Source organism: Perca flavescens, chromosome 13 (genome assembly GCF_004354835.1).
Source record: "Perca flavescens isolate YP-PL-M2 chromosome 13, PFLA_1.0, whole genome shotgun sequence".
NCBI classification, from domain to species: Eukaryota; Metazoa; Chordata; class Actinopteri; order Perciformes; family Percidae; genus Perca; species Perca flavescens.
The window spans coordinates 27,530,610-27,550,077 of record NC_041343.1 but is presented as its reverse complement, the minus strand read 5'-3'; the positions used below and the strand labels follow the sequence as shown (position 1 = coordinate 27,550,077).

At 39.2% G+C, this 19,468-nt stretch overlaps 1 protein-coding gene across 10 annotated transcripts in view; it reads right to left on the bottom strand.

The window, feature by feature from the left end:
* ncam1a (neural cell adhesion molecule 1a) overlaps window positions 1-19,468 on the bottom strand; it is a 272,159-nt gene that overhangs the window by 52,913 nt on the left and 199,778 nt on the right. For all 10 annotated transcript variants that reach the window (XM_028594811.1, XM_028594813.1, XM_028594807.1 and 7 more), the window contains exons 8-9: window positions 18,997-19,139; window positions 4,434-4,584 (exon numbers count right to left, since the gene is read on the bottom strand). In XM_028594811.1, the coding sequence (XP_028450612.1) occupies window positions 4,434-4,584; window positions 18,997-19,139 (294 nt within the window). The remainder of the gene's footprint in view (window positions 1-4,433; window positions 4,585-18,996; window positions 19,140-19,468) is intronic.

Below are 19,468 nucleotides of genomic sequence, written 5' to 3'. Positions count from 1 at the left end.
GTTTAAGAGATATGGTGATTTAAATGGACATCAAATTGCTATTTTCTGCCGATTTTACTTTATAGTTTTATTGCAAGATGCTTCAGCTCAGCAATTACAAAAACATAAGTGTCTCACAGGGCTGGATGCCATTATTACACAGTAAGTCTAATAGGCGTACAGTCATATAAGCGAGAGCCTTGAGTCAAGAAAAGTAACAACGCTGAACCCTGTCAGTTCCAACTGTGATGGTAAATTCAGCTGGTTCATTTTGGATTTGATGAAAATTGGGTACTTCCCCTCACTGCAACTGCTCTATATTTTGTACCTGCTGAGATACATCTAACAATGCTACCATTCATACTAAGGTGCAAGGCCCATTTAGCAGCCTGCTTTGATATGCTCATTGAATTGAAAGCATATGGTCCAAACAAATTTTTGGCATCACATTTGTAGGAGGCTATAACAGGAGATGGTTTTCCTGCATTGTTTCGTTTTATTATTTCCTGCTCACATCACTGAGCAGTGCTTCTGAATGTGGCGAAGTATGCTTTGCTTCCTGAGTGCTGTGAAATGCTGGGGCCCCTGACACTGCCGGGGCTTTACTTCTGACCCTGGATCCTTGAAAACTCAGCAGTACGCTGCAGCTGGAATTGATGGATGAGGCTGAGTCAATAAATACTCCATCTCCTGCAGCCCTGATTAGACTCTTGCTCTTTCTATCAGTGCTGCTTTGGGCCTCGTTGACTCACTACAGTGCCTGCGACCTGCCAGGTGAGATTATGGATTATTGCAACTAATAGGAATGTATTTGCTACTGGTGCTCATGTGACATGCGATTCAGGTTTTGCTTTACACATTAAAACAATTCATAATTTACAGTCAACTGACTGCATAAATGCTGATTATACCATGTCAATTATAAGATATAGAGGAAATCGCCTTTTTGGTAGGGTTTCTTTGGGATGAAAATAGTCAAATTTCAATTGATTGCCTATTGGCCGCAAACAATGGTTCTCTGCACCTTGAGTCTTAAAATATAGGTATAATTAAAGCAATTAAAACGGTTGATATCTGTAGACCCAGAGAATATCACGTGAAGTGTTCTCAACTCAGTAGAAAACCTATAAGCTATGGGTTGAAATGTCTAACTGTCTAGCCAGCAGCACAGAGATGAGTAGATTTGAAGAACCTGCTTGCAGCTCAAACAGTGTTTTCATTGGACATTCATGCTAAACAAACCACAGCTGCTGACAAAAATGGAGCTCACACAGAGAAGTTATTAACACTATCAGTCCTCCAGCAGCAACCATAGACACACTCAGCCCAGCTAATGGGATCATCCTGTGCAGCAGATAGGAAGTTCCATGCTTCGATAACGTCTCCATTGTGTGAGTGAGCGAGTGGTGATAGAGGGGACAGAGAGTGAGAGCTGTGCTCAAGACAAAGCACCTTTTTTTATCGATAATTGCTTGGCAACAATCAGCTACCTGATTACTTGCTGATTACTCTGGCTAACTGCAAGCACTCACACAACTCTATCAATGCTGCATTGTGATCATATCTGTGAGCAAATTGCTGGCACGTTGAGAGCAGGGCCTATTACTCAAATTAAACTCTACACTGGTTTTATTTATCGCTTTCTCTTTTATCAAGGTAACTTTCAATAGCTTTGAAAATGAGATCAAGTATGATTTGGCTTCTATTGTGCGCGACCAATCTTTCCAGGGATATGTTTTGAGCATGCAAAGTTACTTATGGGAAAATGCATACAAAACACTGAGGCACAAGTACATTTCTGATTCTGTAATTCTGCTTGAGGGAAAAGTATGTCAGGTTTTTACTGAGGATAATGTAGACTCATGTTTGTTTTGCCCCTGTATTCCAGCACATTAGAGTTTAAGTGAAACAGAAACTATGAAGTTAAATAGCTGACTTACAGATTTATTTTGATTGTGTTCACATCCACAATCAAATTACCAAGGTAGAAATTGTAGCTCTTTTTATACAAAGCTCCAAAGGTTAAAAAAAAAAAAAAAAAGTCCATCACACTGTTGATCCTAAATGGATATGACCACGTTCAAGCAATTTAACTTTGTAATCATCAATCAAAAGAAAAAAAAAAAGTCCATCAAACTGTTGATCCTAAATGGATATGACCACCTTCAAGCAATTTCACTTCGTAATCATGGTCACATTTAAATGTAGAGCGCTGGAGTACAGAGGCCAAACAAAGTTATGGTTAGAAAATATAATTCATGTTTTCTTGTGAGCTTCAAAGAATATTCTTGCCATTCAAACAATAGTCTTGCCATCTTTTCTTGATGGTCCTATCTCTCACCTCATCAATCCGGACAGTCTCTAACATATATTCAAAGGCAAAATGGTTGCACAAGCATTTTTGTCCAGAATTAGGATGCTCAAAGTCCATAACAATTAGACAGTTGCACAAAAAATAGGACAGATAAATGTTAAGCCTCAAAAGCCACTTCACCTTGGGGCTATGTCAGAACTGAGACCTTTGTTTCCATGGTAACAAATCGCAGTGGTACCACTGACCCAGCAAACTCTGCTTTTTTGCCCACCATTTATCCCCAGGAACAGAGACCACTGCCCAGACACTGTATCTTCAGAAACCGTTCTTTGGTCTTAACAATCACTTCCCCTGGTCCTCCTTTGCTTTTAATATTTAGTCATGTATTTGCATCCAGTGCCATGTTTTTATGTATTTTTTTATTCTTTTTTAAATGATCTGATAAACTGCAGGAATAATTGTGAAGTAAATGTTGCTTAGCAGGGGTAGGCTGTTACTCGATCAGCCATATTTTTGAGTTTTACTTTACCCCCCAAAAATAACATAGTCATGAATCAGACAGCTTTGTGCATCTGATGCCAAGCACCAGTCATGTGTAAGTTCAAGCTTATTTTGAACATACTGTAGTGTGGTCATTTATGCAATAACTCCATACAAGTTAGGTACAGTGTAGGGTTATGATAAAACTTACATCTCCTCCGAGCAGGTAAATAACTGGTACCGTGGCGGAGCAGTTAGGAAAATGGTAGGAACTAACATTAGAAGAGCCAGAGGAAAATTCCCTTTGCTATTTATACCAGAAGCACATTTCTCATGACAGAAATCCCTTTACATTCATGATAACGCTGACGTGCACGCTCAGTCTTGTGCTGTACGATGACTTGATGCTGCTTCACTTCCCCTAGGATGGGAATTGCCGGTGGCAGCCCTTTATTGCTTGTAAAAAATAAAAATCTTGCAACCGTAGAGTGTTAAATTCAGCAGAATCTCTTTGCAAAGATGGAAGTTTTCCCAAAGACTTTTGCAATCTATCTAATGTTAGTTCCTTCACACACACACACACACACACACACACACACACACACACGCACACACACACAGATAGCATACATTTTACACAAGCAAGTCTTGGAGGTCTCTTCATTTCTGGCCTAGTAGTTTCTTTCTTTTCCTTTTAATCTGAAAATGCACTACAGCAGGTGAAACTTCACTCTCTGTGGCAGTTTTTTTTTTTTTTTAAAAGGTATTTAAGTAAATAAAAATGTAATTAGAGATGGGGCAAATGAACAAAGTAGCAAGTTTAATTTGAAACTAACCTAGTACAGCCAAGCAACAAGTCTTGACTTTATCAAACTTATTTTCAGCTGGTGCAACTGGCTGCAGAACTCCATCTGAAGACGGAATATTTGTCTAGTCTGTCGGTCTGTTTGTACAAAGCTTGTGTTATTGATTTTTCCGCCCACAGGTGAAATCAACAGCTAATGAACAAAATCCAGAACGGCTGTCAGTGGACTGTCAAAAGACAATTTGGTAAACAGAGGAAATCCCAACATGAGCCAAAACATACATGTTGGGAAAACATATAGGCACCAAAAACATCCATCCCAATGGACGTCCAGATCACGGCCAAAAAGAAGAGATGTATGCCTGTGAGATGAATTATTTTCACCTTTATATCCTGACTTAAGCACTTCAGTCCCTCTTTTATCTCAGCACTGATTAATTTGTCTAACACTGATGCTTGTTGTTTGACCTATATTAGTGTATAATATGTGTGGTAGTGCCTGCGTGCTGAAATAGGATTCTGGTCATGTGAAAAATATTATTTAACATCTTCCATTAATAATTAGTCTATAAAAAAGGTTTGAAATCAAATCAATGAAGTCAATTCTGAGTTCAATTACACAATGCTATTATTTTTCTTCAACAAATAGTTCAAAGTTTGGGGCAATACATGCATTTGCTTTCATTCTGAGAGTGAGATGAATTGTTAAGAAAAATGGCAACTTATGCAAATGTCAACAGTAACAGCAGCTGTTCATTCATTCATGACAGAATTCGAACATTGCAACTAAAGTCGGTGTAAATAACAGCCCTGATACACAGTTAGAGCAGGTGTAGGGAGAGCTGGGTGACTTACAGCGGACTTCCAGGTACATGTGCTGGTTGTCCTGGCCGATGGAGTTGCTGGCGGTGCAGAGGTACTGGCCGGCGTACGTGAACACAACGTTTTTCAGGGTGAGCGAGGACACCCGCGCGTGGCTGCGTACCACAATATTTCTATCGAGGCTCTATAAAGAAGAGGAGAAAGTAATTAGTCTCACTTATAAAGACGGACATTTTCATAGAAGTGGATGTGTGTCTTGCTGCTTTTTCAGTGATATCCTCAATATGGTCTTACCACTGGACAGTTCTGTTTCTTGTCTGTTTGGAATAAAGTGGATAAGAATTTCTTTTAAGATGAACTGGGAACTAAACTTCATCAAAAAAAAAAAAAAAAAAAGATACTGCGTTGAACACTGTTTGACAGGTCACCTACAGTGTATTGAATCATAGTGCAAAACCACCACGTTGGATGAAGGGAGAGTAAAAGATACAACTGCAATAAGCCCTTAACACAACAGAGAGAGAGAATAAGGGAAAAAAGGAGAATATTGTTCACATTGAAGCTGCTGCCTTCAATATTTATGAAGAAGAAAGGACAAGACTGATTTTATTCTATATTTTTCCTTTTGTAAGGTATCTGCTACAGAAAGGATGGGGACTAGAATTAACTAGGGATTTGTGTACAATAAGAAAATATAAAGATACACCAGCCTTATCCTTTACAGTGTGAGTGTAACCAGGATCAAAGTTTTATGTCAAGGTAAATGTTATTGTCCCTGGTTCAGGAAATGTAGATGGACAAGGTACACACAGCAATGTTGGCCACCGAGAAACTATCCCTGCATCGGCATTAGGGGCGTTCAAATTAATAACTTCATCGATGCATCGCGATGCGGACGTGATGATTCTGCTTCGATGCAGTGACAGACATTAAAGGAATACGCCACCGTTTGTTGAAATAGGGCTTATCACGGTCTACCCTGGCTGTAGATAGGTGGGCCAACTCATTTTTTGTCTCAGTGCAAGTAATTAGGTTGTTTTTTTCTGTTTTGTTGGCTCACTTTTACTTACAACATGCTAACCGGCAAGATAGGATTCCATTCACTACGCTAAACTAAGCTAGCGGCGGCGCTGCCGGTGTTGCATCGGATTAAAACAATGCATGCACAAAAAATGTGTTGGCCCACCTATCTACAGCTAGGGGAGACCGTGATAAGCCCTATTTCAACAAACGGTGGCGTATCCCTTTAATCGATTATTGCAACCCATTCTCACTCCCAACTCGTAAAATACCGACGCTTGGGCAGTGGCTCTCAGCGTCAGATACGACACAAAAACGCAACGGGCAGAGCAGCAGCTCAACAGTAGCGCTTTATGATGACGTAGTATTAAGAGAGACAATGGTAGAGAGTAGTATGAAGGACCAAAATGCTGCATAAGGAGGTTGGTTGGGGTGGTGGACGAGTCAAACAACACAGGACTTTCACCCAGGAGACCGGGGTTCGGGTCCCGTTTTTGTCCAGCGTGTCACAGAAACGTACATTTTGTAACCCCATCCTCGATCTTTTCCTAAACCTAACTGTCCGTTCTTGTGCCGCATGTCAGTCAGTACGTCCCGACCCAGAGGGTCAAAAGTGACGTCAAGAGTCCTGATGTTGAAGGAGACTTTTAGCGTGAATAACAAACGCCAAAGGATGCAGCTTTAGAGTGAATAACAAAGGCCAAAGGATGTCAAGAGTCCCGACGCTAAAGGAGACATTTAGCGTGAATAACAAAAGCCAAAGGTACATTTTTCACGTTGGGAGAGTGAGATTGTGTCCGATAATTGCCTACTGATGTTACTTGTTGATTTTCCGGCGCTGCTTTTTTGGTTTTTGCCTTTTGTCTGATGTCGGCTTCAAACTCCGCTACATTCAGGAAGTTTCTTTTTTTTTTAAGAAGCAGATATAGTAAAAAGGGGAGTTTATCTATATCTGACTGCTTAAATATGTCGCTGAAAACCATGTGTAGAATATCTGAATCGGGAGACCAACCTTAACCGGCGGGGGATTCAGCGAGCGCACACAGCCCGGGGAAACAAACTATTTTCCACACGATAATTGCAGTTGAATAAATTGTTAAACCTTGTTTTGATTTTCCTCAGCAGAGCGCCTTTATTGCCCTGTCTATTTGGTTAAGCTGCTGTGTAGACATACAGGGTCACTGAGGATGCTTTATTCAGAGCAAGCTCTCAGCGCAGGTGTGCAGCCGACATCCGAGTACACCCAATGACCTCGCTTGCCTTTTTAATGATGCGCTGCAACCTAGGCTGATCTACAGAGTTCACGTCACCATATACAAGGTCTACATGTACAAAGAGGCCAAAGGACGGGGGTGCTTTGTGTTCTGATCTGTTCTTTCTTCTCTTCTCCCACTTGAGTGTATGTTGCTAAACACCTAACACAAGCTTCCCACCAGGACAACCATTGAGATATACAATATGCTGCAGAAGGTAGCAGGCAAAAAAAAAAAAAAAAAAAAAAAAAAAGACATCAATAATGAAGAAGAGCCATGTAGCAGGCCCTATAAAACCTCGGGCTGCTGGTAACAGCTTTTCTTCCTTCTGGGCGACACATAGTTCGAACCGACAGTGGCTATATAACCTTCTACTTGCCATGATTTGTTATTAATATTTCAGGCATTCTAGGTGCTTCAGCGTTTTATTTTTATTTTTTATAAATAATTGAATAGTATTTGTTGTATAAGCATTATGGCCTGAAGTGTTATCCTCTACAGAGCAGGGGGATGCAGATTTGGCAGAAACATTTGTGCTGTTTACTGAAGATCTGAGGGAGTGTCCTGGAACATTTTTGAAAGGGCAGCATTAATCTTGTCGTACTGCAGTGACACAGAAAGAAGCCGCACTGGGCACGCTGTTGGGATGCAAACAGGGATAAGGTTAATAGAGAATAATACTGTAATGATACAACAGAGGTGGAAGTGCAACAGGCAGACCTTTGAACAGGATTTATTCATTAATTCCAACAAATGGTTTTATAATTATACAACTCTGATTGGTCACCAAAGAAATTGTTTCCCGTACTAAGCTGAAAACTGAAGGTGGTAGAGCTTTTGAAACAGTTGCTCCTAATGCGTTGCCTCATGTGATTGGCTGCCTCTGCGGACATCTTTAAAAAAGCAGACAGATCTTTTCAGTCAGGTGTTCATTTAACCACATTGTTGACTGTATTCCTATGTATTTCATGCTTTTGTGTTTTACTATCATTTACTGTGATTTAATGTGCTTTTATGATTATCTATTTGTTATAATGTATTTATTTATTTGGCCTGTGAAGCACTTTGTGACTCTGTCTGTGATAATTGCTATATAAATAAACTTTACTGACTTACTTACTTGTTTGTAATGGAAGACATGAGAATGACTTTAAAGTCTCCCGTTTGTGTTTGTGTCACTGCTTGGTCAATACACGTGTTTTGCTTGTCATATATTCTGTACTACAACTGTCATATAGGAGGAGACTGGAGCCAGAAGAAGCATAGGTCATGGTTATCAGTGATGCAGTGAACAAGTACAGTTCACTCTACATATGTGCTGCTTCTTTATTTTCAGTAAATTTAAATCAAAGCTGACAAGGGTAGCTTTTCACAGTAACCAAGGTGCAAGGAGCTTTTTTTACTTTGGGGAGGATTTTGTGTTTTGGGATTTCTGTACACAGATAATGCAGACTAGGAACAACTGTATACATCAGTATCCTAATGGGGATATCCAAATCTAAATCACAAGGAGGGCATATGAGAATTTTCTAGCTCCTACTTGAATTGCAAAGGTTTTTCAGCAGCCAGCATCGCAAATAATCTAATAAATATAACAGGCCAAGGTATTACCCAGACTTATAGTCTATAGCCATACTAGTGGCTCTGGGAGATTATATAGACACTGTGGTGAGACCAAAATGCTAACATACTAACACAGAAAATGTTAACTGCTGTTAATACAGTTGGTCCTGTGGGTAACATGATGTCTGTTCCAAATTTTACAGAAAGCAATCCACTCCGGAGCAAAGTATTTCAACCTGCTGGTTGTACGCTGCAGACTTGAGAAACTTTAGATGAAAGCCCTTTTCCACTGCAGGAACTTTACTAAAGTTAATTCTGCTATAACATCGTGTCATTTATTTCCCCCTGCATTGTTTGGCTGTGTGATGTATCGTTGTTTTTGCCAGACTCTGATCTTCTGGTACACCTTTTCGTCTCTAATTGCTGACTCCAGCTCCTCTGTATGGCTTCCTCGTCAATGATTACAATTGAGGGCCCGAGCACTTTCATAGAAATTGAGTAATAATATTGTGTGCGAAGGTGGATAATCATGTTGATGATGATAAACATCATTACAATTATGGTTGTCATCATTAATTATGATATTATTTACCTTAAGGTGACAATTGCAATGTATATAAGCACTGATCCTTAATGGGTATATGTAGGTGTGTATGTATGTATGAATATATGTCTGTGGGTATGTATGTAGGTATATATGTATGTAGGTAGATGTAGGCATGTTTTGATTTGTTTTTTTAGTTTTTTTTTCTTTTCGTAAAATTTCTTTTATCTTTTTTGTCTTGTTGATTTTATCACCTTGAAAATGAGTTTCTTATTGAAGCTTCTGACCCTACCCTTTGGTTACAACCAATAAAATTAATTCATTCATTCATTCATTTGTCCAACAAGCATTCTCCATTGTTCCTCTTTTTTTAAAGTATAGGTTGCCCTAAATATGCTGTAATAAAATGGTGGTTACTGTTGTGCTTGTTGTTGTTATCCGTGTTGTGATGTGACAACACATCTGCTTGACCAATCAAGTTTAGCCTTTTTGCAGTTTGTATTGTCAATGTTTTGCACTGTTTGTATGTGTATCTTATATGTTTCTTATATGTATTTTATGTAATTTGAGTCTGCCCTGTGTAATGGAAAATGTTATAGTTATGAATTATGCTTACTTGAAACAAGAACACAAAAACAGTGTGGTATTGAAAAAGGTTACTAAGAGCAAACGGAAACTATTTTTGTTATATTTAAATCGCATCAGCATCTGCATAACAGACACAGCTTCTTCTGTGGTTAAACCTAAGGTCCTGAAGATGGCATGTTCAGGATGGTTGCGAGACATTATCACACCCAGACACAAGAACGCTTAGACGGTTCCTGTTTTTAAAGGTTTAACTCATGACCATGTGGGTGCTTCCTCTTTGAGTGTTCCTCTTTCTGTGTTTAAAGGATGCTAACATTCTGCATGTACTTTGAGAGCTCTTTCTCTGCACTCTGCAGTGCGGTGAAACCAGCTGTCCACTCTCAAGCAATAATACTTATGACTCTTCCACATTGCACTCTGATGTTTTGTGAAAGCTGTGTTTTTGCTTGAAAGTAATAAAACAAAAAGATTTTCCTAATCCTCTGCTACATAGAAACTTCCACCACACCTGTCAAAGTGAATTTATTCCACTTGTGGCAGTATAATAATAATAATAATAATAATAATAATAAATTTAATTTTTCTTATTTTATCTAATCTTAGACTGACAGCACTGCGGGCAATCCCTGAAAGTTTTAGTTTAGTATCATCTCCTCACTTATGATTAACTGTCTCCCAATTTGGGGGGCCAGATCCTCCTGCATGGTGTGACACATTAAGGTAAACGTGCGCCTCCTCCAGAAATTCAAACTCATGGTGCATTCAAGTGGTCCTCTGAAGTAAAAAAATTTGACATTCAGGGTGCCCTGGCCCCGAGAGGCCATGGTGTTAAGTCACTTACTGTACAGTGACTCTAAAAAGCAGTTCATAATGGACGAGTGGTGAATAGTTTACTGTTAAACAGTACATTTCTGTATAATTCCCTGTACTTAACAGATTTCCAAGCCTCTCACAAGACCACACAGTAGAGTCCATGCCTTGCTACCATTAGTTAATCAAGTTTGAATTCTAAATGTAGTACATTTTTACTATGTATTTAAGACTGATGAACCAACCGTTATACAAACAAATACACCATTATATTGTGTTCTTTGCTGACCTTCTGAGTTGACGAGGATTGCCTGAATGCTCTTTTCAGCACAGCTGACATCAGTGGCATTCAGGGGGTAGGATATTATAATCAGACCATGTTCTGGTTCAAGAGTCAGGCTGCTTTTTAAAGTGCACTTCTCGATGAAATAAAGACACACTGTAAAGGCTTTGGAGTTACCATTAGCATAACATTGACATTCAACACGGAAACACGTCTGTCTTCACTGCTGTGGAGAACCATAGACGGTACCATATCTTTAGACACATAATATATGAAGACAGGTATCTTCATCATAGATCATGAGACAAGTTTGTTTTGTGGTATACCTGTCTTCAATGCTGTTATCTACACAGCCAGATACAAGCTGCTGTATCAGGTTAAACACGCTATTTCTACTGCAGTGTAAGAGAAACCAGTGGGAAGAAGAGAAAGGGAACGGTAAACAGTTAAAGGAATACGCCACCGTTTGTTGAAAAAGGGTCATTCACCATCTCCTCCACATTTATATAGGTGGGCAAATGCATTTTTGCATCAGTGCATGCATTGTCTTAGTCTGGCGCCGCTAGCTTAGCTTAGCGTAAGGAATGGAATCCTTTGTTGCCATAGCTAGCTTCCTCATAACGAGACCTCTCCAATTCACAAAAATGGATGAAATTGAAATCTGTCAAACACATTAGCTTTGTAAGACCATAGAGTATGTGTTATATAAATGCCATGACGAAATTCAAAGTGTAAATATACGCAATGTATGTCGAAAGTCTAGCCGTGATGTTTCCCCATTGGAATGAATGGCAAACAGAGCTATAGCTTCCTCCTAACAAGACTTCTCCAATTCACAAAAATGGATCAACTTGAAATCGGTCAAACGTGTTAGCTTTGTAAGACCATAGAGTATGTGTTATATAAATGCCATCACGAAATTCAAAGTGTAAATATACGCAATGTATGTCGAAAGCCCGTGGAGCTCCACGGGATGCCGATATCTCTGTGCCCGAGTAGCAGTGCTTCGGCTGCAACCTACTTCCACCCAATATAGTCCCAAGTCAATATCTACTTAGGAAATCATCTAGTCTTAATCTGCATTGCTATTTTTACTCATTGGGAATACGCAGGCCACAAGAAGTAATTAGGTTTTGTTTTTGATGTTGTTGGGTCACTTTTACTCACGACATGCTAAACGGCAACAAAAGATTCCATTCATTACGCTAAGCTAAGCTAGCTGCGGCGGCGCCAGACTAAGACAATGCATGCACTGATACAAAAATGCATTTGCCCACCTATATAAATATAGAGGAGACGGTGAATAACCCTTTTTCAACAAACGTGGCGTATTCCTTTAAGGGCATGCGCTACAAACACATTTCTCGACAGTCATACTTAAGTACAGCAAAAGGCTACACTTTACACCTACATGGTAGCTAACTGACTACAAAAGCGAGAAAAAGCTACGGGGAAAACACCATCATGGAATGTTGAAATCACCTACAATTAATAAATGTACTTTCCACATACAATACTGTACTAGTATAGTCAGTAAGTAAAAGTGGTAAACTTAAAATGACTTCTAACATAATAAGACCATCACATAATAATACGTAACCATCACATTAACGTATGCTGCAGATGCGGTCTGCAAAGCCTGAAATCACACAACCTGAAATCCAGGTGCCCTGCTCAACAACGTGACGCAAAACAGGTCACATGCTGGGATTTTGACTTGTGATCAGATCATTTGAATAAACTTCATATAATTAGGGAAGTGGCAAAGCAGGCACTGAATCATTGGCTGGTGAAATTATTCAGAGGTGAATGGTATGGTTTTAGAAGAACCAAGTCGTCAGAACTCTGGGTGTGTGCCCGCTGTCAGTGTTGGTAGAGTTTTTGCACACAGCCCAGAATTATGAGCTGCACAGGTTCATTTATCATGTGCTTTTTCATTAACACCGGTTCATGAGGTTCATCGAGTATTTTCACTGAGTATTTTCACCGTGAAGTTTAACAAGGTATTAATTCCATCCCTTACCGTGTGTGTTTCAATGAGTGAAGTTAGCTTGTTATAGTGTGTCAGTTCTATCTAAGGACAGTAGTTCTCACTTTGTGGAGGGCCAAGACTTTGCATGCTTCTTTCCAATCAAACATTACAGCAGGGCGCTCATGTAGTGTTTTGGGGTTTATAATTAAATAGGCTTGTTTTATTCTTAAAATCTTGGTACTAGTGTTCTAAGAAATTGAACTAAATTGTAATTTGGATGAACTGACCCAGTAAGACCAAAGAATAAATGAGTTACCTTCAGCTGCTGTATTGTGCGACTGAAGTCAAAACATGCAGACTCCTGGCATATGATAGTAGGCTACACCATTTAATACCACTCAGTTAATATTTAGTATAGCTTGTTGAGTTAGCACCATGGCTGGCCCTCAGCAGAGCAGACAGTGTTTTTTTTTATTTATTTATTGATTTTCTTATGTGAGGTTGTGCTGCTGGCCAACCAACAACCCCTGTATCAAGCAAAGTCTAAAAACTAACCAGACCATGCAGCAGGAAATAGCAGGGGAATTTGTGAAACAAAAATAAATGGGGACAAGTAAATAGGGCGAGTCTAAATGTGTACTGAAACTAAGTGGATTAAATGTACTGTACTACGAGTCTAATGGTCTACATATTTAGTGCACAACTAAATGTAGTGAGCATTAAATGTGGGCTTAATCACAACACTTCTGCTCTGCAGTAAAAAAGGGGTGGTCTACGGTGTAAGTTTGGGCTATTACAACTAGAGTCAGGCTACCATATTTAGTAGCCATACCTCATATTTGTCTGGTCGCGTCCATGAAGCCTAGAGAGGACAAACACAAAGGAAGCAAAGACAAGTGGAGCAAAAAGTGAGTGCAGACTATATTTACCTGCAGGTCATGTGCAATGATTTCATGTTTAAAGGACCATACCTGTGATTTGGAATGTGTTAGCTCATTGGCTACAAATACATTGCTGCCAATCATTTTTCAGATATTTTTTGGGGCATTTTAGCCTTTAATAGACAGGACAGCTGTAGACAGGAAAGGGGGGAAAGAGAGAGGGAAGGGAAGACACGCAGCAAATGGCCGCAGGTCAGACTGGAACCCTGAGCCGTGGCATCGAGGACTGAGCATCTGCATATGGACGCCCGCTCTACCAGGTGAGCTACCCAGGCGCCCAAACCAGGTAATTTTTTTACCCTCCCGGTTATTTTTTGATTTACATCTATTTTCAAATGGTAGGGAAATCAACTCGCAGTGACTTTGAAATTGTCATGCGAGTTAGGTAATCCATCAAGGTGAACTTGAGTCTGCTTTTGTATTGTTTATGCTAAAATAAGTCGACCATGAATCAGTAATGTAAGTTTGATAAAAAACTGATTCAGACATAATGCTTACTGTGATAGATTTCCCCACTCCAGTTTCGAGAACGTGCATTGATTTCCATACCTAAGTGAAACAAATGGAAAGCAATATTTTCCCGAAATGTAGGATAACACATTCTAACATCTAAATGCTTTGGAAAGTGTAGCATTTATATATACATGATGTATGGCCAAGGGACTTAAACATGTATAAATAATGGCATTGTTCTCACAAACAAGAATGTATACACAATTAGCAAAAACATTGATGAAGATTCCAGAAATTACTTTCACAGTGGATACGGGTTTTTCTACCGTTTATGATTATTTCCCTCATAAATAAATTATACTACTCCTAAAATATTCAAAACAGAGCAAAAGGAATATTAAAACCCGTTTAGGTTAAGTTTAAGGTTTTCTTAAAGTGAAAAGGACTGATATGGTGATGTCAGGATAACTGGCTTGGCAGTTTCATGTCGTCAGGGAGTTTACTGAACTGGCCAAAATGCCAAACTGGATTTTAATAAAGCAGCATGGCTTCTCAGTCAGTTATTAATTCATGTACTGTAACAAGAGAGAATTTGGAGGCACAGTAAGGAAAACAGGGCACTGAAACTAATCATGAGTGGGACATTACCGGTATCTGGGGACTTTGTTTTTCTAATCAGTGGCTTTGCCATCAAGTCATTCTGTGTTTTGATTAACTTGTTCATTTATGTACACAAAACTGGTGTGCACCACTTATCTTTCATTAATCACAAGCACATACCAATAATCTCATGGAGTAAAAAAGCACATGGTGTCAATGTGCAAAGAACCTCCCTTCTTAAGAGATGATACAGTGACCCGAAATACTTTCTACAATACAGTGAAGTTTAAAAGAGGGGGTAGCAGCCAGTAAAATGACTCTTCTGTCATTAACATCATTCTGAATATGTCTGTGCTCATGTAGTCTGGCTGCTATAATGTAGAACTAGAACTGGAATGGAAGACAGAGCGTGGCGAACAGAAAAGGGACCAATGAGGAATGACGATCCAACGCAAATTAGTGATAGCTATAACCAAATGATCAGCGGAATTTTCTGATTACAGCAGCATTAAATCAAAATTCATCTGACAGTGATATAGTAAAGGGAAGGATGATGACAGGCGGTGAATGGAAGAAGATACTCTGCTATGACTGTGAGTGGCGGCGGGCAAGTCCTGTTTTGTGGAAGATAAGATTCAGTAACTTGCAAAACAGCCATGAATGCACTGTGCTGTGTGAATGCTTCCACTCATTGGCAGTGATACATGGCACAGGTAATAGGAAAAACTAGGGACACCTTGTCAATCTCAAATTCTCTTCTGATGATCTGATGATATTTGTAGAACCTTCCCAATGGTAAGTCTACACATGGAAAGTTTGGCGCTAGAAGGAAAGCCATCAAGAGCATACCAGTATGCTTAATCTGAGATTGAATCTTATGTAGCCAAGATACCTTCAGCACACTTCTGAAACTCTAATGTGATTCTTTGCAATTCTGTAAAACGTTTATCATGGAAATGCCTTTACGTTTTCTTTTTTCCTGGCATGAAACCAAGGTGGAGACATGCCACCAGCAGAAACACTTTTTGCACAACCCAGCTCCACAAGGCTGGTATATGATGCATTGTACAGCCAGGTAAAATCAATGCCTTCTCAGGTTGGAAATCCCTGATTCCATCTATCCAATATAATACTATAATATCACAGTGACTAATGTGCTTTAATGACTAATGCAGCTTGAAGCTGAAATGCTTTTGCTCTTTCATATGCTTTCATATGTTATTGTTATTTCAAAACAAGTAATCCAAATATATGTTTTGCTGAGCAAAGTATTCTTCAAGGCTTGTTATGGTGTAAATGTGCCAAATTGAGATCCATCACTCCCTTGGGCAAACTTTTAAAAGTCTTGGCTTGACTGCAATAGACGGAAAATGGAAAGCCATTCATGATACAGGAAGGCTTCTGGATTGAATTTATGGTATCTCTTCTGAGCCTTTAATGAAGGCTTGTTTCATGAAACATCTGGCTTATTTACTGGGTCAACCCAGTAAATAAAATGGTAAACGGAGGCCAGAGTATAGAGTAATATGATTGGTGTTTTTGGAATTTCACTGTCCTAGTTGATAAATGACTTAATACCACTGCTACTATTCTATTCCCCAGAATCAGGTGCGAATCTGCATAATTGGTTACTGGCGTGGAACACAAAAAGGGCACTTTTGGCTCCAAGTCCAAGTCTAAAAGCTGAAGGAGCTAAACTTGTCAGAGGCTCTGGTAGTAGCAGATGGTGGAAGGAGTTAAAGTAAAACTGAATTACTTCCATTATGTTTAATCCCTACAGTAAAGCTAAGGAGAAACAAAACATTTTCAACAAAGAAGCGACACAGATTGTGACACAAAACCATTACTATGGGAAACGTCTTATGACCTCCCAGGCGCATGGGTGGACAGCAGGGGGACTGTTAAACATGGTAGCTTACTTGAGAAAAACACTGATTTAAAAAAATCTTGGGGATAAAGAATTGCTACAGTGTTCCAACATTTTTTAAATTTACTGCCCAATCTGTCTGGTCCAATTTTGGTAATTACTGATTATGACTTTACACTGGAAATGGATTAACACTGCTGGTCCAAATGTGTCATTTTTTTTGGATCGATGATCCACAGATTGGCCTTGTTTACAGGATAAGGCTTTAGTGATTATCTATTTTTTATTTTTTTTTACATTAGTCAGATACATGAATTAATCCTACTACATGTGTATAGAGACTAAAATTAAGCCAAATGTATCAAGAGTAACTATGTTAGCTGCAACGGTGTTTGTGTGGAGTGTCAGTCGTAAAGCCTCGGAATAACATCTTTTCACTCAAGTTGAAACATTTTCGACTTGTGCGGATGCATCTGCCCACTCTTGTCCTTCCATTACCTTTACTATATGTCTAGTATTTGCTCTGCATTCCGTTTGAACCTTGACAATTATTTCCTGTGCAGCCAGAGCATGATATACTGTAGCTTATTTATCTTTGCCATTGACACGTTCCTTTATCACCACAAGCACGGTTTGTTTTGAGTCAGTTCAACGTACTGTACATTGTCCTGCTGCTGTAAATACAAAACCCATCTGTTAACACATTATTGATTTTGGTCTTTTCATGGGCTTCGTTGACAATAACAGAAATACAGAACACCAGGCAGATTTATCCGTCTTAATTCTAACAGTACGACTGGCAAAGCTACTACTGAACCTGGCCCTTACCTGTGTTCTTTTTAGTTTGATGTTGTTATAGAAAGGTATAACTGTTCATCTCACAGCAATGTATTTGATGTTACATAATTAATCACACTGGACGGAGCTGTGATGTAAAGTAGGCCAGTAAGGCGTCCTGTTGTGTCCTTTGGGACATAACAGCACAGGTGGTTTCACTGCATTTCCTGTGTGTGTCTCCAAGAATAGTACACCTATTGTTACATGCATACATCATTTGTAAGAGTCACACAACAGTTGAGTTTGATAATGTAAGGCAGGGAGTTACCGCTACCCACTTTTATATTGACAATTCTGTTGCAAAACAGCACACAAAAGAGAACACACAAGAGAACACAAGAGAGTGGTCAAGCATGAAACCAAAACTAATTCCATGAAGAACACATACAGATTTCTCAGCAACCCGTGTGGTAGCGACCTCACAGAGATTCGAGAGATGACGTATTGGTTACCTCACATACAATGGCCTACTTTAGTCAATATTTTGGGCACTGTACTCAAGTGTATTGCTGCAAACATTGCTTCTAAAGTTATAGTATCATTTTTATTTAGCTTTTTTGTCAAATCATATAGTTTTCCTGCAACCCAGTAGCAAATTTCCCAAGGCCAAGTAGGCTACCAGTCCATAACACAAAGGACGGGGAGCTTTGCAAGGGAAGTACGCAGCGCCTAACTTCCATTTCAACCAGAATATTAAGATATATTATTATTTTTGCAGTATCCAAAGCAAGCTGATGCACCAACCAACGTATGAGGTGTTCTTCCTGACTCCACAAACCTTCTAGAGGCAGAAAGGTAATTATCGTAATACTGTCTACTGCATTCACAGCAGAAAATTACCCCTCTGAAGTGACTAATCCGTCTACTGCTCACATGATGCATGTTGTAAGAAAAGACCGTTAAGATGGATTTTTCAAAATTATACCATTTTAATGAGCTGATAAGAGCATAACAATAGACCTGGGATGCGATTCTTCCTCAAGTCTGGCGACTGCCAACAGCTGTGACCACTGTAAGGATGGTAATCATAGCTCATACGTCTTAAGAAGCCTTTTACCATGTTCTATAGCCAACGTTTAAATTCAGCATTATCCCCAGTTCTCCTGAAGGACAGGAAAAGAAAATACACCAAAGCATGACAAAAACCCATAACCCTTATCTGGCTTCTTTACTCTTAAAAGTGCCCACTCATTTGCAAAGTGGATTATCACAGCAGCTTGCCAGAGTAGCATAACTGAGCTCAAAACAATCTGATTTTGAGATAACGGGAGACTCAGGGCTTCTGGCTTTCAACACAGCATTAATTAAGCTAATTTACTGAAATGATTTTCACTTTCTCACACTCTCACCCTTTAAATGAGCACTTTTTATATGAATTTCCCAAAGATTTTAACTTTTAAATGCTAGTGAATACTAGGGAGCGAGGTAGAGTGTTATATATGATATTAACACAGCTGGTGAATATCATTCCATGGCACTGCCTGGAAATTGGTTTTATGGCAATCTCTACACTCTACCGCTGACATTTATGATGTGAATATACAGAATCATTGATGCAATTCCAGCAGTATTGGAGAAGTCCTACCAAAAGTTTAGAAATATTACATGGAGTTCTGTGAGACACCAAAAACAAATTTGAAATTCCTTGAATGATGTATATATGTTGTGCCAATACTGCAATACAGTATACATATCCAGTGTGCCTCTATTCGCAAAAGTCTGTTTGAAGGACTTTTGTTGTTTTAATGATACACAGAGAGGTTTTCAATATGGATCTGGATCGTAAAAATCCTGTGTAAGTTTGAATAAATGCACTGTCCAACTTTGCCAAAAAAATAAATAAAATAAATACATAAAAAATGTACCTGCTCTCCTTCAGTGAATACCCTGTTTTCAAAACTCCAAGAGATGGTGGGTGTGGGGTCACCCAAGGCCTCACAGGTCAGGGTGACTTGATCGTCAAACTCTGATGCAGTCTGGTTATTCAGGTAGGTAATCTTGGGTTGCACTAGAAAACAAGACAAAAATGGCAAACATGTTAACAACCAATTGTTGATCTGGCCAATGGATGAATGTAATTTGAACGTGTCCTCTTTTCAGCTCACTTCTGGTTTCTACTAACTTGTGTGGAAAAAATAGCTGGTAAAAATAGCTAGCTCTTTAGCTGCTATGTTTGACCTACTTTAAAAGTTGGTTGCTGAACATCAACGTCAGGGTGTAACAGGGTTGATGGTAGTGGAGTTTGTGTAAAACCAAAACAATAAGCTCAGCAGAGAATAGGCTAATCATTCACTGTTGTTTTCATCACCATGGGTGACATCTTGCACATAGTACATA